We start from the raw sequence: 18,056 nt of genomic DNA on the forward strand, positions 1-18,056 counted from the left end.
CTCACAGAGATGGAGCATGCAAGGGACACAGCACAGATATGAACCGAGGACCGAGTGACTCCAGACAGCCCAACCCTCCTTTGCATACACCCCCTCCACGAGGGGCAGCTGAACTCCCACCCAACGTCACCAGGGGGTAGGGATCATGGCTGTTCCTCCACTAGGGTATTGGCCTCACCCATCCCGGTGGACAGAGAGAGGACAGGAACAAGCAGGTTGGCATCTCAAGGCCTCCGTTCAAAAATGCGCGAGATGGGCGCACCCAGGTGGCTCAGTCATTGAGCGTCTGCCTTCAGCTCAGGTCATGATCCCAGAGTCCTGGGATCAAGTCCCACATTGGGCTCCCTGCTCAGTGGGGAGCCTGCTTCTCCCTTTGACCCTCACTCTACTTGTGCTCTCTCTCGCTCTCTAACAAATAAATAAATAAATAAATAAATAAAATCTTTTAAAAATGCAGGAGATGTTAGGCAACTTGCCTTGTTTGGCTTAGCCTCAGTTTCTTCATCTATAAAATGGAGGTGATAATAATATTTCTTTCACAGAATTGTGAGGGTGACTCATCTGTGGTTAAATGGGGCATTCTGTGGTCACCCGTGGAGCTCCAAGTAAATAAAGAAACTGTGATTTTAATAAGAGAATGTGTGTCTTGTGAAGCAGCGTATAAGAGAAGAAGGTAAAGAGGGAGAAAGAAAATAGCAAAACAAGGCAGATATTTAGAGACAAGTTTAAATAAAGAGAAGCGTGTGTGTGTGTGTGTGTGTGTGTGTGTGTGTGTATGCGTATGAATTCTGAGGTAAAGAAAGGGGTCAGAAAATTAGAATGTCACATCTGAAAGGACCCTTGAGGTCCATACAGCGAAATTATTTTAGAGTCAGGTTCGGAGGATCAGAGAAGGGAGAGAGAGACTGGATGAGAACAGATGACATTGACCCTGGCCTTGAGCTCTTAAGTTGGCTGCAGTACAGGAACATCATCAGGCAAGGCCAGAAACAAAGCTCCTAGACTGTGCCCCTTTTGTTTGTCATGGAAACCTCACCCCTGTGAGGGTCTCTGAGGCCTCCTGGAGAATATGGCCCAGGAGACCACGGTCTGAAATTCAGTAGTTTCAAAAAGTCTGGGACTGGCCATCCCGTAGATTCCTGCAGAAATAGGCATGGCTCTTTCTACCCCAGAGATGCAAATTGCTTTGATTCTGCCACCAAATGCTGAGTCACTTTGCTGCACATACTGAACTTCTCTGGGCCGTAAGTGTCTCTTGAATACAAAGAAGAGACTGAGCCAGTTCCTTTCCTGGCCTGGCATTCAAAACTTCTGGGATTCAAAGTGTATCTTGCTTCATTCAGTGGAGAAATTCATCATCTCCACTAATGTCCAGGCCTGGAGAAATGGGCAGGGAAGTTTTCAGCTCATAACCTTCAAAAATTGCTATGACCTTTGTGGGACTCTCCCCCTCTGGCCACATGGAAATAACAGGCCTTGGACTTTCAGTATCAAAACAAAGGAAAATGTACAAAAACTCTCTCCCATGTCCCCACACCCCATGCTGATTCTCTTCCTTATCTTCTCTCCTCGCTGCTGAGTCTTCCTCCGCGTGAGGTGGGGAGTAACAACCAGTCTCTGGGGTCTGCTGAGGTCTTCACTGTCTGCAGAGTCCTCGGCTGCCTGTTACTGCCTCTGCCCTCCCAGGAAGCTATGATGTGGGCAGGGCAGAACATGACTGCCCACAAATTATTGACGAAGAAATCAAGACCCACAAACGGTCATGGGCGGAGGGAGGGAGAATATGGTGGGCACATGACCCCCTTTAGCAGGGGGTGAGGCTCCTACTAAAAGAACCGGATGAGGAGAAAGTAGACCCCAGACCCCTTGGGGTAGGAGGAGGGTGTGGTGGGTACTTGGTGAGTCCCTTATCTTGTGAAAGCCAAGGTCACCTCAACTGAAACAAATCCCAGCTCCTCAGAAAGACCAGATGCTGCCTTTTCCAAGGTGACTGGTGAGGCGCTGCTTGTTCACCTCTGTCTTTATCACCCACACAGGGCCTGGCACAGAGCTGGCATCCTGAGAACAGTAAACCCCATGGAGCTGAGTGAAGAGGAAGGGGAGGGACCTGGGTGGGGGCTGTTGAGAAAGAACTCTTGACCTACGTAGGAGAAGTCCTCGGCATTCTGGCACAGGAGCTTAGGGAAAATGGCCTGCCTCTGGAACCGTTCCTCATCCTCAAAGATGTTGCCGTACATGAAGCCATTCATCATGGTGGAGTGGGCGTGGATGTCAATATAAAACTCCAGGCTTGTTTTCTGTTGAAAGAAAGGGTGACAAATGAGAAGTCTGGGGTCACAGAGCTCGCCTTAAAGGACCAGATGCTAAACACAGTGTGCAACACACACACACACTTCCTCCTGAGCTACGCCTGTGGGTCAGACTTAGCACGCCTCTGCAATGTAATTGGAAGGGTTAAGACTTGTGAACCCCAATTTCTCCTCACTTCTAACACCATCTGCCCCCGGGGGCTGAGAGCACTACCTTTAGCAGCCCTCTTCAGAGTTCTGAAGGGGTGAGGGCTTTGGTGGGTTGTATTGGGAATGTTGTTTACCCAGAACAGTTAATAACATTCGTGACTAAAGGCACTAACCGACTCTGTTTTTCTGATTAATAAGAAATACCTTCAGATGACACAATTGTATTTCTATTGGGGCTGCTTATGGTTTGGGACCAACTGGGCCATTTCTAACTGAGGGGGTCTAGGGGAGATCATGGCCCTACAAGGAGTCTCAGCTTTCGTATTAGGCAAATGGGTCATTTTACTTCCAACCTCAGAGAGTTATGGTGGGAGCCAAACATTGCATCGATAATTACTATCATTTACTGCACATTTTAATGGATGCCGAGCACGACTCTGGGAGTTTTACATGTGACATATTAATTCTTTTATTTAACCTCATTTCGTGTTGCCATACCTGCTCCCCAATAATATATAAACAGGGCATGGAAAAAATAGTACACCTTATACCTTGTACTCCGTAAAGATGATTTTGACTTTCTCTGCTCTCTACTTACACATATTTAAGGGATTCCCTAGCCTGATATGGCATTATTTGCAAATATTCCAAACTACAAGCTCCCTGAAGGTAGGGAGAGGGCTGTAAAGAGCCTGTGGCTGGACATAAAGGGGGCTTAGGAGCTGCATGCAGAATGACTGGACCAGTGACTCCAGAGAGACTGCCCAGACACCAGAATGGACTGGCAAGAATCAGGGAATTTTTTTGGCTCCCAAATCTTCAATGCCCCTCAAATATGACATTCTCTTCTTGTAGATCAAGATGTATACCTAATAATCAATGTATACCTAATAATGTATACCTAAGATCAATGTATACCTAATAATCCTTTCTGAGAGTGACAGAAGCTCCGAGTTTGAGAGAGGCCTGTCTAGCCTAGCAAAACGGAGACTGAAACCCAGGTCGCCTGACCGCCAGCACAGTTAACTTCCCACTGTCAACGGGTCAACTCTAGGAATGGCCAAGGCAAACCCTGGCCACCTTTCCATTCCCTTTCCAGCATGCATCCCTGGGAAAGAAAGAGAGACTGTGTGTAGAAGGCTTCTTCCTCCTTGGGACACTTTCAAACGAAGTTAAAACCAAATGAAAACTGTGTTGCTTCTAGAATGTGGGCCTGGTGACTGTCATTTCATTTGCCTCTGAGTTGGAGTGAAAAATTATGTCTTGCCGAGCTCCCAACTCTCTGGGTAGCATAAGCTGTCTTCGGAGAGACACAAGATGCACTGCTCTGTGTGATATTAAACTCATCATTTTCAGCTTTGGAGGTGGAATACACAATGATTCAACAGGAGCCCTATAAAAGTCATCTTCGCAATTTTATTTTCTTCAATTGTCTGTCTTTTCCTCTGAGCTTTTGATGAGCTGCAGAGGAGAGGAGGAGGCAGAGAGATGACTTAAGAAATGTGTAAGGAAAAGAAAACTACAGTTTCTAAATCTCTGGACACCGAAGCTGGAAGCCAGCAGCTTTGACCTTGCCAGGCTCGGTGCTGTGCAGGTGTGGGTGGGGAGTGGGGGCGTGGGGTGCTGCTTGCTGGAGGCTGGCTGGCCAGCCACTTAGCAAAGGAGTAAGAATTAGAACCTGGTTCTTCTGGTAACATTCTGGAGTGGCTTCCGCTGCCCTATCCTGACACCTGGCACCTGGCACCTAATGTGAGTTTACTTTAAATAACCAACAAGTTGTACTGATTGATCTACGTAGTTCAAAAGTCAAAAAGATATGGGAGGATTTATAGGGAGAAACCTCTATCATTTCTTCCAATTTCTAGGCACCCAGTTTCACTCTCCAGAGGCCACTCATGTTATCGGATTCTCCTGTTTCCTTCCAGAGATGCTTCATACACAAACAAGTAAATATTCAACCCCTACTCCACCCTGCTGTCCCCAGGACAAACAAATGGGGGCACACTGAACACACTATTTGGATCTGCTTTTTTTCTCCTAACATGTATTGGAGGTAATTTTTTCTCAGTGCAGAAACAGTTCCTTCATTCTTTTTAACAGCCATATATAAACTGTATAGCCAGTCTCCTATCGACAGACATTTAAGTGATTTCCAACCTTTTCCTGTTACCAAAAATGTCTCAGTGATTGACTCTGAATATATGCTATTACACACATATATACTTATACACAGGATAAATTTCAAGAAGCAGAATTTCTGGGTCCCCTGGGCATTGCAGTTCTGATCAATACTGACAGACTGACCTCTTCAAAGGGATCAGTTCATACTCCTAGCAAAATATTACAATGTCTCTTCGGCAATTAACTTGACAACATGGGTGGAATGAAACTTTTTGATATTTGCCAATTTGGTGGGAGGGTGAAATAGGATATCTAACATTAGTTGTTTTTTTTGTTTTTTGTTTTTTGTTTGTTAAGTAGGCTCCACACCAAGTATGGAGCCCAACACAGGGCTTGAACTCACAGCCCTGAGATCAAGACCTGAGCTGATATTAAGTGTCAGATGCTTAACCAACTGAGCCATCCAGGCACCCCTAAGATTAGTTTTAATCTGAATTTCTCTTAGTATAATTCTCTTTTATTGCTTGGTTAAGTTTAGGCTTTTTATACATTTAAGAACAATTTGCATTTTGTTTTCTATGAATTGTCTATTAATTTCATCTGCCCACTTTGAAAGCTGGAGTATTAGTTTTTATGTTTAGTACAAAAATATTTTTGCTCTGCTTGTCATTTTTTTTCACTTTACTTCTACTAGTACTTTTTTCCATTCAGCAATTTCTAAATGCTGATTTTTTATACAGATTTATCAGTCTTTCCTTTTGTGGTTTCTGAGTCAAATTCTTTCCTCATTTCATCTATTAATTTTATTGTTTCACTTTTTCTATTTAAATATTCCATTTCAAATTTAATTTACATGGTCCTAGGTTGTGAGGTAAGGATTGCACTTTACTGTCCCACACTATTTATGAAATTGTGCATTTTCTCCCCACAGACTTGAAAAGTCATCTTTACCATACATATTTTTGGTATGTATTTGGGTTTATTTTTGTGCTTTTTATCCTGTTCTAACCATTTATCTAGTCATGTGTCAATACCACACAGTTTTAATTATGTTAAGTTTATAATGTATCTTGCTTCATTTTATAGTTTTAAGTGTAGTTAACATCTGTCACCATGCAACTCTATTACAATCCCTACAATCTATTACTATGTTCCCTATGCTACACCTTTCCTCCTCATAGACTTATTCCTTCTATAACTGGAAGCCTGTACCTCCAAATCCCCTTGCCTCATTTTGCTCATCCCCTGCCCCTGGCAATCACCAGTTTGTTCTCTATAATTATAGGTCCATTTCTGGTTTTTTGTTTGTTTGGTTTTTTTAGATTCCATGTATAAAGGGAAATCATAGGGTATTAGTCTCTGACTTCTTTCATTTGGCATAATGCCCTCTGGATCTATCCACATTTATCACAAATAACGAGATCTCATTCCTTTTTGTGGCTGAGTAATATTCCATCACAGATACACATTTATAGCAACCTTTTCCATTCATTTACCAACGGACACCTGGGCTGCTTTCATATGTTGGCTATTGTAAACAATGTTGCCCTAAAAATAGGGGTGAATGCATCTTTTCAAATCAGTGTTTTATATAATGCATTTTAATATTTGAAGGGCTTATTATCACCTCATTATGGTTCTTTTCCCAAATATTCCTGTATTGTCTTGCATATTTTTCTGTATGATCTTCATGATTAGCTTGTTTAATTTTCTTTTTCCCCTAACCCTGTCAATAGTCTCAATATTATAATCATATTAGACTTCGTATTACCATAGGACGAATCAACTCTTGTGACTGGAGCCTTCCAATCCAAGAATATATTTTGACTTTCCATTTATTCAAATTTTCTCTTGGGTAAAGCAGGACATTTTTAAAAAGTTTTTGGTTTTGTTTTCATATAAATCATGACTATCCTTTTTGATGCCAAGGCAGCTTACGTTTTTACTTGCTGCCATAAATGTGATGCTTTCTTCCATTAACTCTTCTAATAGTTATTTAAATAAAAAGGTTCTTATTCTTTTTTGTAAAGTTTATTTATTTTTTTAGAATTCTCTATACTCATCAAGGGCTCAAACTCATGATCCCAAAATCAAGAGTTGCATGCCCTTTCAACTGAGCCAGCCAGGTACCCCTAAAGGCTCTTGTTCTTGACATACTGAATTTGTACTCGATACTTCACTAATTCTATTATTATTTGTAATAATTTATCATTTGGTTTTCTTGGATTTTCATTTGCTTAGTCAACAAATAATCGCTTATTGCCTATGATGTATCAGACAGTGTTCTAGGCATTGGGTATGCACCAGGGAGTGTGCTGGGTCCTGGGGATTGAGCAGTGAATACAACAGAAAGTTTCTGAGCTCCAAAAGTTTACAGTCTATGAGGAGAGAAAGGGAATAAACAAATCAATTAATAAACACAAGATGTCAGGAGGCATTAGTGCCATAGAGGCAAATAAAGTAAAGAAGTGGAATAGAAAGTAACAAAGGTTTCTGGAAAATTGGCAGCATGAACAGAGGAGGAGAGTTAGTCTTGAGGCTATCAATTGGAAGAGTTTTCCAGGTGAAAGGAGAAGTAAACGCAATAATGACATGCATTTGGCATGTTTCAGGAACAGCAGGGAGGTCAGGATGCCTGGAAAGAAGGAGTGAAGAAAGGTGTTTGTAAACTTGTTACCTGTACATAGTCCTTCTATCTCCTGCCTGCCCCTCCACCCCAGGTTTTATGCTTCTCATTTCTTCTTCATATTTAACCACATTGGGTAGTATTTCCAAAACAACATTGAGGGATTAATTAGTTTCTAAAACCCCTTCCCCCTCTGAGGTTCTATGGGCTGGAGCTAGGGTAAAAAACAGTCTAGGATATTTATCTGAGTAGGGTCCAAGTTCTTTCTTCTTCACTACACATGCCTTGCACTTTGTGGTGAATCCAGAGGACCACAAATACTAATACTAATGACAACATCCTTATTATGGTTTGTGCCTAATCTGGCTTCATGGACTTGTATGGGCCCAGTTAGAAGGCAGGAGCAGGGCCTCTAATTCTGGTTCTAATGTTAACCTAGTCTCTGAGAACAGAGAGGCAGCAACTCTTCACTCTGTCTCAATTTCCTTTTTTTTAAAGTGACTCTTGGATTCTTGCTTGGGCTTTCGTAAAGTACTTGCTGCTCTGCAGCTAATCTGGGTGATAAGTATGTCTGTGGGTATATCTGTAAGCTCTTTGAGGACAGGGAACGTGTCTGATCCAAGTCCCATCATCTTTACTTATTCAGCTATAATAGCTTCTTCCCCAGTTTCCTTGCTGCTCCAGAGCGATCTTTTTAACTGCAAACAAATCATCATGTCACTTTCCTAGTTGAAACCTTTCTGTATTTTTCTACTGCTCACAGGACAGAATGCAAGCCCCTTCACATATTGTGGAAGGCCCCACATGGTCCAGTCCCTGCCCCGTCTAGTCTCGGCTGGTGCCCCTCCTGGTCTGACACCAACCACTCCAGCCACCTAGAACTACCCATGGTACATGGACCTGCTACGCTCATGACTTCTGTCTCCACATTCACACACCATAAATATCACCTCTGCCTGGAATACGTTTTCTCTCGATCTGGCTAACTTTGATGCAAGCTTCACATGTAAGGCAGAAACTGAGCAGGTACTCAACGGTCTCATTCCCTTTTCCTGGACCATGGAAGACATCACCCCCTTTCCCTTGCAACTTGGCCGAGGTCTGATGGGATGTCAGCAGTGGTGATACCTGCCACTTCCAGGTCTGACCATAATCCTCATACACAATCACCCACATTCTCTCTTGCTCTTGTGCATGGAAGCTACATGTATCGTAAGAAGGAAGACAGAAGAAGCCTATGTCCCTGAGTCCACACTGGGAGGAAAACAAGCCTTTTGCTCCAGGTCGAACTGGGATGAATACTTTACTATCCTAAGCTGCTGACGTTTGGGGATTGGTTGTTATAGCAGCTAATGTTATTCATCTGACAGTACTAAAAAATCACAGTTCAAATTGCCTTTTATTCCTCAGGATGAGGTAACAGCCTCCTCTGTGCTCTCATAATTCAAGACACAGCTCTCTGTCTCATGGCACTTTGTTTTGAATAAACGCTTTGTTTATTCCTATCTCCCATTAAAATGTGAGTTCTTCCAGGGCAGGGACCATGCAGTATTGATTTTTTAAATCCATAGGACAGAGCAAGGCCTGGTGTGTGGTAGGTTATTGTTCAGGCTTTGGCAGAGGAATGAACAGGAAATAAAGTGATGGAACAACCAGTGAATGATAGGAACGAATAGATGCAGCCTAAATTTTCCCCAGCAGTCAAATGAGGCCCCTTTCCATGGCCAGTCAGGGCAACGAGTGTGTTGCTAATGCAGGGCCCTTCATTATAAGTTCGGACTGAGATGAAAAGGGAAGGAAAGCATCTCTGTTCTTTCCTTCCAAACTTAAGAACCTTAATTAAAACCAAGTGATGAAGGGCTGTCCCCTTGCCAGCAGCCGACAGCTCATCCTGCTATCAGGAGCCTAAAGAGTAAATTAAAATCAGCGCCAATAAAATTAAAACTACCTTAGGGCATATTTGCAACATAATTTAGTGTGGAGTTGCTTCCTCCTAGACACCAGGGAGGAAATGGGTTTTTTATCCCCCTACATTTGGAGCCACTTCCCTGCTTCACCTTAGATCTGTGCTCGGTGCAGCAAGTTGGGGCTGACTCCCTTGGATCCAGACAGCTCTTCAGTGTTCAGTGTGGGTTCGATCCAGAGAAAGAAAGGGGATCCGACCCAGGCAGGGCAGGGGGCTTAGTCCAGGTTGGGTGAGCAGAAAGAAGCTGGAGCTTCTGCAGGCATAAGCATAAGAGAGGAGGGCGAGCTGCTTTGTCCTTCCTCCTTCCAGAGGAGCAGACTGGAGCTCTGAGAGCACCAGTAGCTGGCACAGCCTTGTGCCATGGGAAGTGCCAGGGCAGGGAGCCGGGTCCCTCTGTGTCCTGCTGTGCTCTCAGGGGCTTCCAGGCTAGCAAGGCAATTGCCCTGGTCTGAGGATTACCAGATCTATGCGGTTTCCTTCATCTCTGAGCCGAGGGTCTGGGAGGTCTGGGGACTCAAGGATCTCTAAGGATCCTAGCAGGCTTAGCCTCTCAAACTCTCAAAGGGCACTGGAGGGGGTTCAGGGGAGGAGCAAAGAGCTTTAGAAAACTTCCAGACAGTTCCCCTGCTGAGATGTACCCCAGGAAGCTGTCTCCCCTTGAGCCTCAGGAGAAAAAGCCCCAAATCTAATCTTTTTATTATCAACTAAATTATTTCCCTGGTTTTTTTTGTTTTTTTTTTTTTTTTTTAAGTTAAAGTAGAAAAGAAAGCACAATAAATATGAAGCTAAAGAAAAAAAGAAAAAGTTAAAGTAGACGTTTATGGAAGTCAGGGTGCATGTCCTAAGGCAGGAAGAACAGTTTTTCTGAAAAACTGAGAACACTTTCTTTAAAAACAACAGAACAAATGAAACAAAGTCATTGTCTTTGTCATGCATAATCTAGTCCTCTGAAGTGGCACAGTTATGGCTTCTCTGGCTCAGCAATACCCTGGATATGGCGGAACACAATTTCTGGTCACAAAGGATGTGAGGAATCAGTGGGGACAAGAAGAGGAACCACCACACAGGAAACCCAGAGAGCCGGCCAAGGGAACAGGGCAGGTGGGCTGTGGGCACTTTTTCCCCCGCCTTCCTCCATCTTGTGCTCTGGACCTGCTTGCAGCTTCCAGACACCCGCAGCTACCCTAGCACATGTGTCCTTCTCCTCCGTGCTTCCTGCCTGCCATTCATGCAGGTGGAAATGCCTATCTTCCCCATTCTCCTCCCCGCCTGCTAACAGCTTGCTCATCCTCTGCTCTAGGCCTAATGGCCCTTTGTCCAAGAGCCTTCCTGGAACTCTCTCAGGAACAGTGGCTCTCTCTTCTGGACTACCATAGATTTTTAAAAAATATCCTTCTGCTAAAGTGTTTATCATCCAGTTTATTCATTCATTCTTTTGACACATACTTGCTATGAACTTACTGTTTCTAGGACCCTGGGGGGTGACCCAAGCAGATGCGGCTCCTGCCTTCGAGGAGCTGACCCATGGGTGAGGATGACAGATGGTGAAGGGCAACTAAGCCAGGTGACCCCAGATGGTAATACATGCAAGGAATGCACTAAGGGGGTGACACAATGGCGAATCACCAAGTGGATGGGGACAGGGTCTACTTTAGATAGTGTGATCAGGAAAGGCCACTGACAGGTGAGCCTGGAAGGACGATAAGAACGAGCTGTTCAATGAAGCCGGCAAGAGAATTCTGGGCAAATAAAGGCCCAGAAGCAAGGATGAGTGTGACATTTTCAAAGACCCAGAGGGAAGGTTTGTGGTGGGATTGTGATAAACATGGGAAGGTGAGCCTGGTGGCTCATAGGGTATATATGAACCTGGAGGTTCCTAGGGTATAACTCACACAGGGCCTTGCAGCCTGGGGCCCGAGCTTGGAGCTTATTCTAGGCACAGTGAAAAGTCATTTTTAATAGGGAATGTGGTACAAGGATTCCCTTGCCTGTAGTGGAGATAATGGATTTCAGGGGCATGAGTGGAGGCTGTTGGAACAGGTCCCCCCAGAGATCACAGTGGCTTGAATCAGAGCAGGGTGGCTGTGATGAAAAGAGAAAGGCAAATTAGAGAAATATTTTGGCCACAACCTTGTAGGACCTGCGCATGGATTGTATGCAGAATGAGTCAAAGACAGATCGGGACTTTGTGACTTGAGCAGCTGAAAGACGGTGGTGCCACATAGACAGAGGAGACTGGGGTGGAGACCAGTCATGATGCTGTTGAGGAAACGGGATCCGGGAAGGATTGCGGCAGCTTGCAGTGACTATTGGACACCAGCCAGGTCATGTCAGGTAGGAAGTTACCCACAGTCCCTGGAGCCCTGGGGACCAGGCTGCCCTGGGGGCACGAAGGTGGGCATCTGTAGCACCGAGGTGCCTCTGGAGCCCTCTAACACTGAGATTTGGGGTTTAGGTAGAGGTATGGTGAAGGACACAGTAGAGTGGCAGGGAGCAGGACGAAACACAGACTGAGATTTCATGAAAACTAGAGCCAAAAAAAAAAAAAAGTTTGAAGAAGGAGGGAGTCATTTATGAAGCCAGTGAGGTCTAGGACCTTGTTTTGTCCACCTCTGTATCCCGAGGGTGTATCATAGGGCCCAGCACACAGGTACTCAGGGGACACTTGCTGAGTGACTAAATGATCATAAATGAATGGAGCAGGTATCCTGGACTCAGAGAAAGGGGCAGAGGAAGGGATTTGGTTGAAGGAGTTTCACCCAAGGTCCTATGGAGAGACCACAGTAGTAACAACTCCGTGCTTACCACCTGCCACTCCTTATTCACACACCCCCCTCAGATGGAAACATCATTTACAAATGAGGAAACTGGTGACCAGAGAGGTTTAAGTAACTTGCAAAGGAACCCCCACATTACATAGTGGTAAGTGGCAAAACCCAAGCTGTCTGGCTTTGTGGTCCATGATCTTAACCAGGACTTCATCAAAAGCAACTGACATTATGCTGAGTGAAATAAGTCATTCAGAGAAAGACAATTAATGATTTCACTCATATGTGGACTATAAGAAAGAGCACAGAGGATCACAGGGAAAGGGAGAGAAAACTGAATGGGAAGTCATCAGAGAGGGAGAAAAACCATGAGAGACTCTTAACTCTAGGAAACAAACTGAGGGTTGCTGGAGGGCAGAGGAGTTGGGGAGGGGGATGGGGTAACTCAGTGATAGACATTAAGGAGGGCCTGTGATATCATGAGTACTGGGTGTTGTAAGCAACTGATGAATTATTGAACACTACATCTGAAACTAATGATGTATAATATGTTGGCTAATTGAATTTAAATACAAAATTAATTGAATTTAAAAATAAAAAATACATAAAAAATAAAGCAACTGACATTTACTGAGTGCTTCCTGCTTGTAATAATTCCAGTAACAATCCTATGAGTTAAGTACTGTTATAATCAGAGGATGAAAACAAGAGATTGCAAATGGCAAGGCTGAGATTCGAACCCAAGTCTTTCTGTCCTAGGGTTAAGCCCTTCATCTCTAAGCTCTTCAGAACCTCCCAGCCTCTGCATCTGTTTGCGTCCGTTGGCCTCAGTGGAATAAACTTCAGGACAAAGGAAATTTGTGAGAGTCATGCGTGGGTGTAGGGAAAAAGCACCAGGAGCAGCAAGGTGAGGAGTAAAAACATTTTCCTACTTCCAATGTGTCTCTTGTAACCCTCCTCTCCTTAAAAGTGAAAAGGAAGATCTGCATGTAAATAAAGGCATTTCTGCATCTCCTCCTAATGACCCAGGAGGAGTTGGGTCTGGCCTGGTAGGAGGGAACCTTCCCCTGCTTTTACCTCCTTCTTCAGCTCTGCCCTTAAAAAGGGAGAGAGACCAGGGGCTCAGCACAGGAGGTCTGGGTTCATAACAGACCTTCCCAGGGCAAAAGAAGAACTCCCAATCTGTCTCCTGCTCCCCATAGCAGTGACCAGCGAACCCAGTGTTGACCATGACAATGATGGCGATGACAGGAGAAGGGTCCTCATGGAGTAGGTGGTTTTGGCTCAGTAGACTTGGCTTCAAGTGTCAGCTTAGCCATGGGTGAACTTTAGGACCTATAGAAGTTACTTTCCTTCTCTAAGCTTCAGTTTCTTGACTCAAAAATGGGAATAATAATCTCAAGCTCACAGGATTGTCAGGAAGTACCTGGTTTTGTGCCCAACAAAACGTCTGGCTGTTTGTAAACTTCAAATACATTTTTTTTTCCAGTCACACAGTGATGCTGTGTGGAGGTGCTCTACTTGGCACCATGGGGATGGACCTCCTTGAGCTCAAAACTTTGCAAGGAAGATGGACATTTTAAAACTAACTGTGTGTGCAACAGAAGATTTGAAGGGAGGTACAGGGGCTAGAGTAACACAGAGCTGAGCAGGGCTTGGGGACCCAGCTTACACAAATGTAAACTTCTTCCTTGCTCAGTAGGATATCTACTGACAATAACCATCATTTTTCACAACTGTAGAGTCTATAAACCATTTTCACACTGGGGGTGCTTAGGTGGGTCAGTCAGTTAAGTGTCTGCCTTCAGGCCAGGTCATAATCCTGGGGTCCTGGGATCGAGTCCCACACCAGGTTCCCTGCTTGGAAGAGGAGCCTGCTTGTCCCTCTGCCTCTGCCCCCTCCCCACTGCCTGTGCTCTCTCTCAAGTAAATAAATAAAATCTTTAAAACAAACAAACAAACAAACACTCTGATACCAGTTAGCTCATGTGATTCTCTTAACAATCCACTGAAGTAAACGGGAGCTTAGTTTCTCAAAAGAATTTCAGAGATGGGCTTCTCAAGATCTCATAGCAGGAAAGGACCTCAGCTCAATCCTAACTTACATCTCACTACTTTGAAAGGCTCTACTTGCTCCTTGCCCTTGGGGGTCACCCCGGTGCTCACTCCTGCATCACGAGTGGGCACAGGTACAAACAGAAAAGCCAAACCTCCCTGCAGAAAGCTCCAGCCTGAGCAGAAAGACAAACTAAGAAGAGGACGGAGATATAATATGTAAGCTTGTGAGAGCCAAGGGACATTTTAATTTCATAATTAAAAGTTAATGTTGCTTCATTATAAATCAAAGGCTGATGAAACTAGGGCACCCCCAGGAACATGTCAGGAACTCAATAAATACGTGTGGCCTGAATGCTTGGAGACATCTCCTGTAGGAGGTTGTTAGCTGATCCAGAGAGAGAGAGAAATATATGTCTAACCACTGAGCTGGGGGTTTGGTAAGTCCTCAGTAAATCTTAGTTCTTCCCAGGAAACTCATTTTGGCTCTCCTACTAACCTGCTCTGTGACCTGGAGAAGTTTCTTTCCCTCTCTTCAATTTCCCCATTTAGAGAATGGATTTGGTGACTTTTCATGGCCCCTTGTGCCCTGAGAGTCTTCTACCTTTCAATCATCTCATCTTTCTGCTTTGCACTGGTGATTTTTTTTTTTTTTCCTCTCTCTCTCCTATGACCTCTGAGGGCAGATTCTGGCAGAGTTTCCCACTGTATCTCCTTCAGAACTTGAGTACCTGGTCCTTTTCCCTGGTATGGCCCTGTGGCTAGAGCCTACAAAAAGACCATTTCCCTGTGGTAAAGCAGTCTTCCCATGTGGCAGAGTAGGCATTAATTGTTTTTCAAAGAAGTGTTCAGGGGTGCCAACACTCGCTGCAATTCTGTACTACACCCTGGAGAAATAAGGTGGTTCCTCACTGCTTTGTTCAGGGTGGGTGACTGGGGATGGGGGGAGGGAAGGACAAAGGTGCAAACAGCGACCCCATATGCATTCTTTTGTCCCTTCTCCTCCTTCCTTCTCCCCCTCTCTCATTGTACTCTTCTTTCTTCTTTCTCGTCATCCCTTTTCTCCTCTCAGTCATTAGGGTGCTCTGAGAGATGTATGTGGAGACTGGGCAAAGATACAGCTGCAGGAACCATCAATTTATTGGGCAAGTCGGGAAAGGCTTCACAGAGAAAGTGGCTGTTGAGCAAAATAGTGAAAGACAAGAAGGTGTTCACCAAATGGATGATAAGGAAAGGGGCCCCGGTAGAAAGAAAAATACTTCAGACAAAGGGAGCCGGGTGAGAAAAACCCATGGGACCCCAACACCCAGCCCATTAAGGGACCTATATGGTGTTTGGCATGATTGAAGAGTATTACTGGGTGGGGGCAGTGTGTGAAAAGGGGGGCTGAAAAGGCTTCTGTGGACTCATCATGGAAGGCCTTGTAAACCACTAAGGACTTTTCATATAAAGTAGAAAACATAGAGAAGTATTTTACAAAAGTATAACATGATTATGTTTGCATTACATTTTAGTAAGATTTTTTGGAAGGCTTTGATGAGGAGGAATTAGAGGTTATAAGACTCAGGGGCACGTGGAAAAGTTAGGATGTTTTTGTTATAGTCCATGTGGGAACTGATTGAAAAATGATAAGGTTCTCAATTAAATCAGGGGCAGGGAGGGAGAGGAGGAGGAAGGTACATGTTTGAAACCTATTGTAGAATAAAACCGATGGTGCTGGATATGGGACCTAAATTCAGACGGTTTCTGGCTTGTGTGCTGGCTAGAAGGTGGGGCCACCCTCTGGGATGGGTGCTGCCATCAACCTCTCAGTGGGAATTGGATGTTTGCCTCCTGGGTACTGGTCCCCAGTTAGAGGAAGATGCTATTGGAGGGTCTCTGGTCTTGGGTCATAACATTTCGATGTGAACAAGTTGATTTTTCCCTAAGCATGGCTACTTTTCCATGTAACCTATTCATTGCCTATAAAAACGGAGCTCCTTGTTAATATAAAGATAAGCACTATGCATTTTTATAAGATATAAAATCAGAACAAGAATTTTTTAAAAATTCAGACACCTAAATACAAACATTCAAACACTCAGGTGTCCTAAATGGCATGAGAGCAAGGATGTTCTCAAGCCATTACTCCGCTATAGGTTTTCACTCCCTCCGAACAGAAGATTTTGGTTATTATGGACCACATCGCTCAGCCAGAAAGCAGTGAGGAGGAAGGGGGCAGTCTGAGAGTCAAGCAAGGGCTGGACAAGAAGGTGTAGACAAGGAGGCTTTATCTCTTGGTGTGAAGCCAAAGCCCAGAACAGGGCAGCCTCCTTCACCCACATCCATATGAAAAGCATTTACTAAAATCCCATAGAATTAGTCTGTGGCTTCTTTGGTTCTTGAATGGTCTAGAGTTTTGTTGTGTGGGTCATTTCCTTTGACACATGAAACAGTACACAAATTATACGACTTGTTCACAGTCACTGTCTTGTTCCCAGCATACCCATTTTACAGATGAATACACTGCTCGAGATTACACTGAGGAAGTCAGAGAGCCAAGGATAAAACCTACAGCTTCTTCTTTTTTTTAAAGGTTTTATTTATTGATTTGACAGACAGAGATCACACATAGGCAGAGAGGCAGGCAGAGAGAGAGGAGGAAGCAGGCTCCCCCAATGAGCAGAGAGCCCGACGCGGGGCTCAATCCCAGGACCCTGGGACCATGACCTGAGCTGAAGGCAGAGGCTTTAACCCACTGAGCCACCCTGGTGCCCCAAAACCTACATCTTCTGTCCACAGTGCAAGTTATTCCACTATCTCATTCTGCCTTGATCCTCTAATTTTGGTGTTTCAGGGGAGCCCAGAGGGTGAATTCACAAAACGTATGGCTGGTATCTCAGTATAGGAGTATCAGATGCTCTATGACCTGCCTCCATCTTCAGCCTCATTTCCTGCTGTCTGCTAACAGGCATGCAATGCCTTCACCACACCAGACTGACAGCTTCCAAACCATGCCATGCTCTTCTGTGCCTTCCAAGGTTGCCTTATGTTGTTCCCATAGCCGAGGGGGCCTTGCTCTACCTGGCCATTCTCCATGGCCCAGTACAAGCTTCCCTTCCTCTGTAAAGACTTCCTTAGCCCATCTGGGTATGCTTGACCGTGCCCTCTTTCACGTGCATTTCACTTCGTGGTTTCCTCATTATTTCAGTGCATGTCTATTACATCAGTTGGACCAAGTGCTGGTCGAGACCTAAAATCTTCAGACCTCCAACCCCTAGCACAGTGCCTGGCACGTAGTAGGTGCTGAAGAAATCCTTACTGAGTAAGTAAATGGATGAGTTAACGGTGGAGAAAAAAACATTCCTGAGCAGAGACCATCACTGTCCTTGAACTTCTCGGAGAGAGAAGGTCAGACATCGAAGAGACTTAATGGGCAAAAAATTCTTCCCTGTTCTCTCTGGTTCCTTCCCTTTTTATGTTTCTTCTTGCTATTGGAACAAAAATAAAGAGTACATCATAAGAAGAGCTGTATTTTCTGTTTATTGCCACCAGGTTAATAACAGTAATGGTGCGGGAAGAAAATGAGGTGTTATGTAAAATCCTGCATTGCAGATTTTGCTGCTGATGTAAAGAACTCAATAAAGTGTAACACTTTAATCATAGAGATAAAAATCACACGGCAGCTTCCCACAGGCTCCCGGAGCCTAAGACAAAATGGTTGTGGGGAAATGAGAGATGAGAGAAGAATATTATCAGGCATCAGAAAAATTATGTTTGGGCTTTTGTGTGTGTGTTTTTTTTCCTTCATCTCTAAAAAATGGAAAAAGATTTTTCTATCTTCTTCTAAGACATCTTGTATGAATTTCTGTATTCTCTGGAGGCCATGCTCAGATTTCTGGGGGAAGATTTGCTCATTCTTTGTAAAAATTGATTTGTTTAGGGAGAACTGAATCCCTGCCTTTTAGGTGATTCGGTGGCCTTTAAGAAAACAGGGGCTGTCTCTAAAAATGAAAGCAGGATTGAGATGGAGGCAAGAAGGTTGGTGAGGGTAAAATCTCTATTTTTATGATGGTCTTGTA

At 44.3% G+C, this 18,056-nt stretch overlaps 1 protein-coding gene across 3 annotated transcripts in view; it reads right to left on the minus strand.

Moving 5' to 3' along the window:
- The window catches only part of LOC122899951 (BEN domain-containing protein 5), a 1,721,330-nt gene that overhangs the window by 57,178 nt on the left and 1,646,096 nt on the right, over positions 1–18,056 (minus strand). For all 3 annotated transcript variants that reach the window (XM_044238193.1, XM_044238194.1, XM_044238192.1), the window contains exon 10: positions 2,145–2,297. In XM_044238193.1, the coding sequence (XP_044094128.1) occupies positions 2,145–2,297 (153 nt within the window). The remainder of the gene's footprint in view (positions 1–2,144; positions 2,298–18,056) is intronic.

This window comes from Neovison vison, chromosome 2 (genome assembly GCF_020171115.1).
Source record: "Neovison vison isolate M4711 chromosome 2, ASM_NN_V1, whole genome shotgun sequence".
Taxonomy (NCBI): domain Eukaryota; kingdom Metazoa; phylum Chordata; class Mammalia; order Carnivora; family Mustelidae; genus Neogale; species Neogale vison.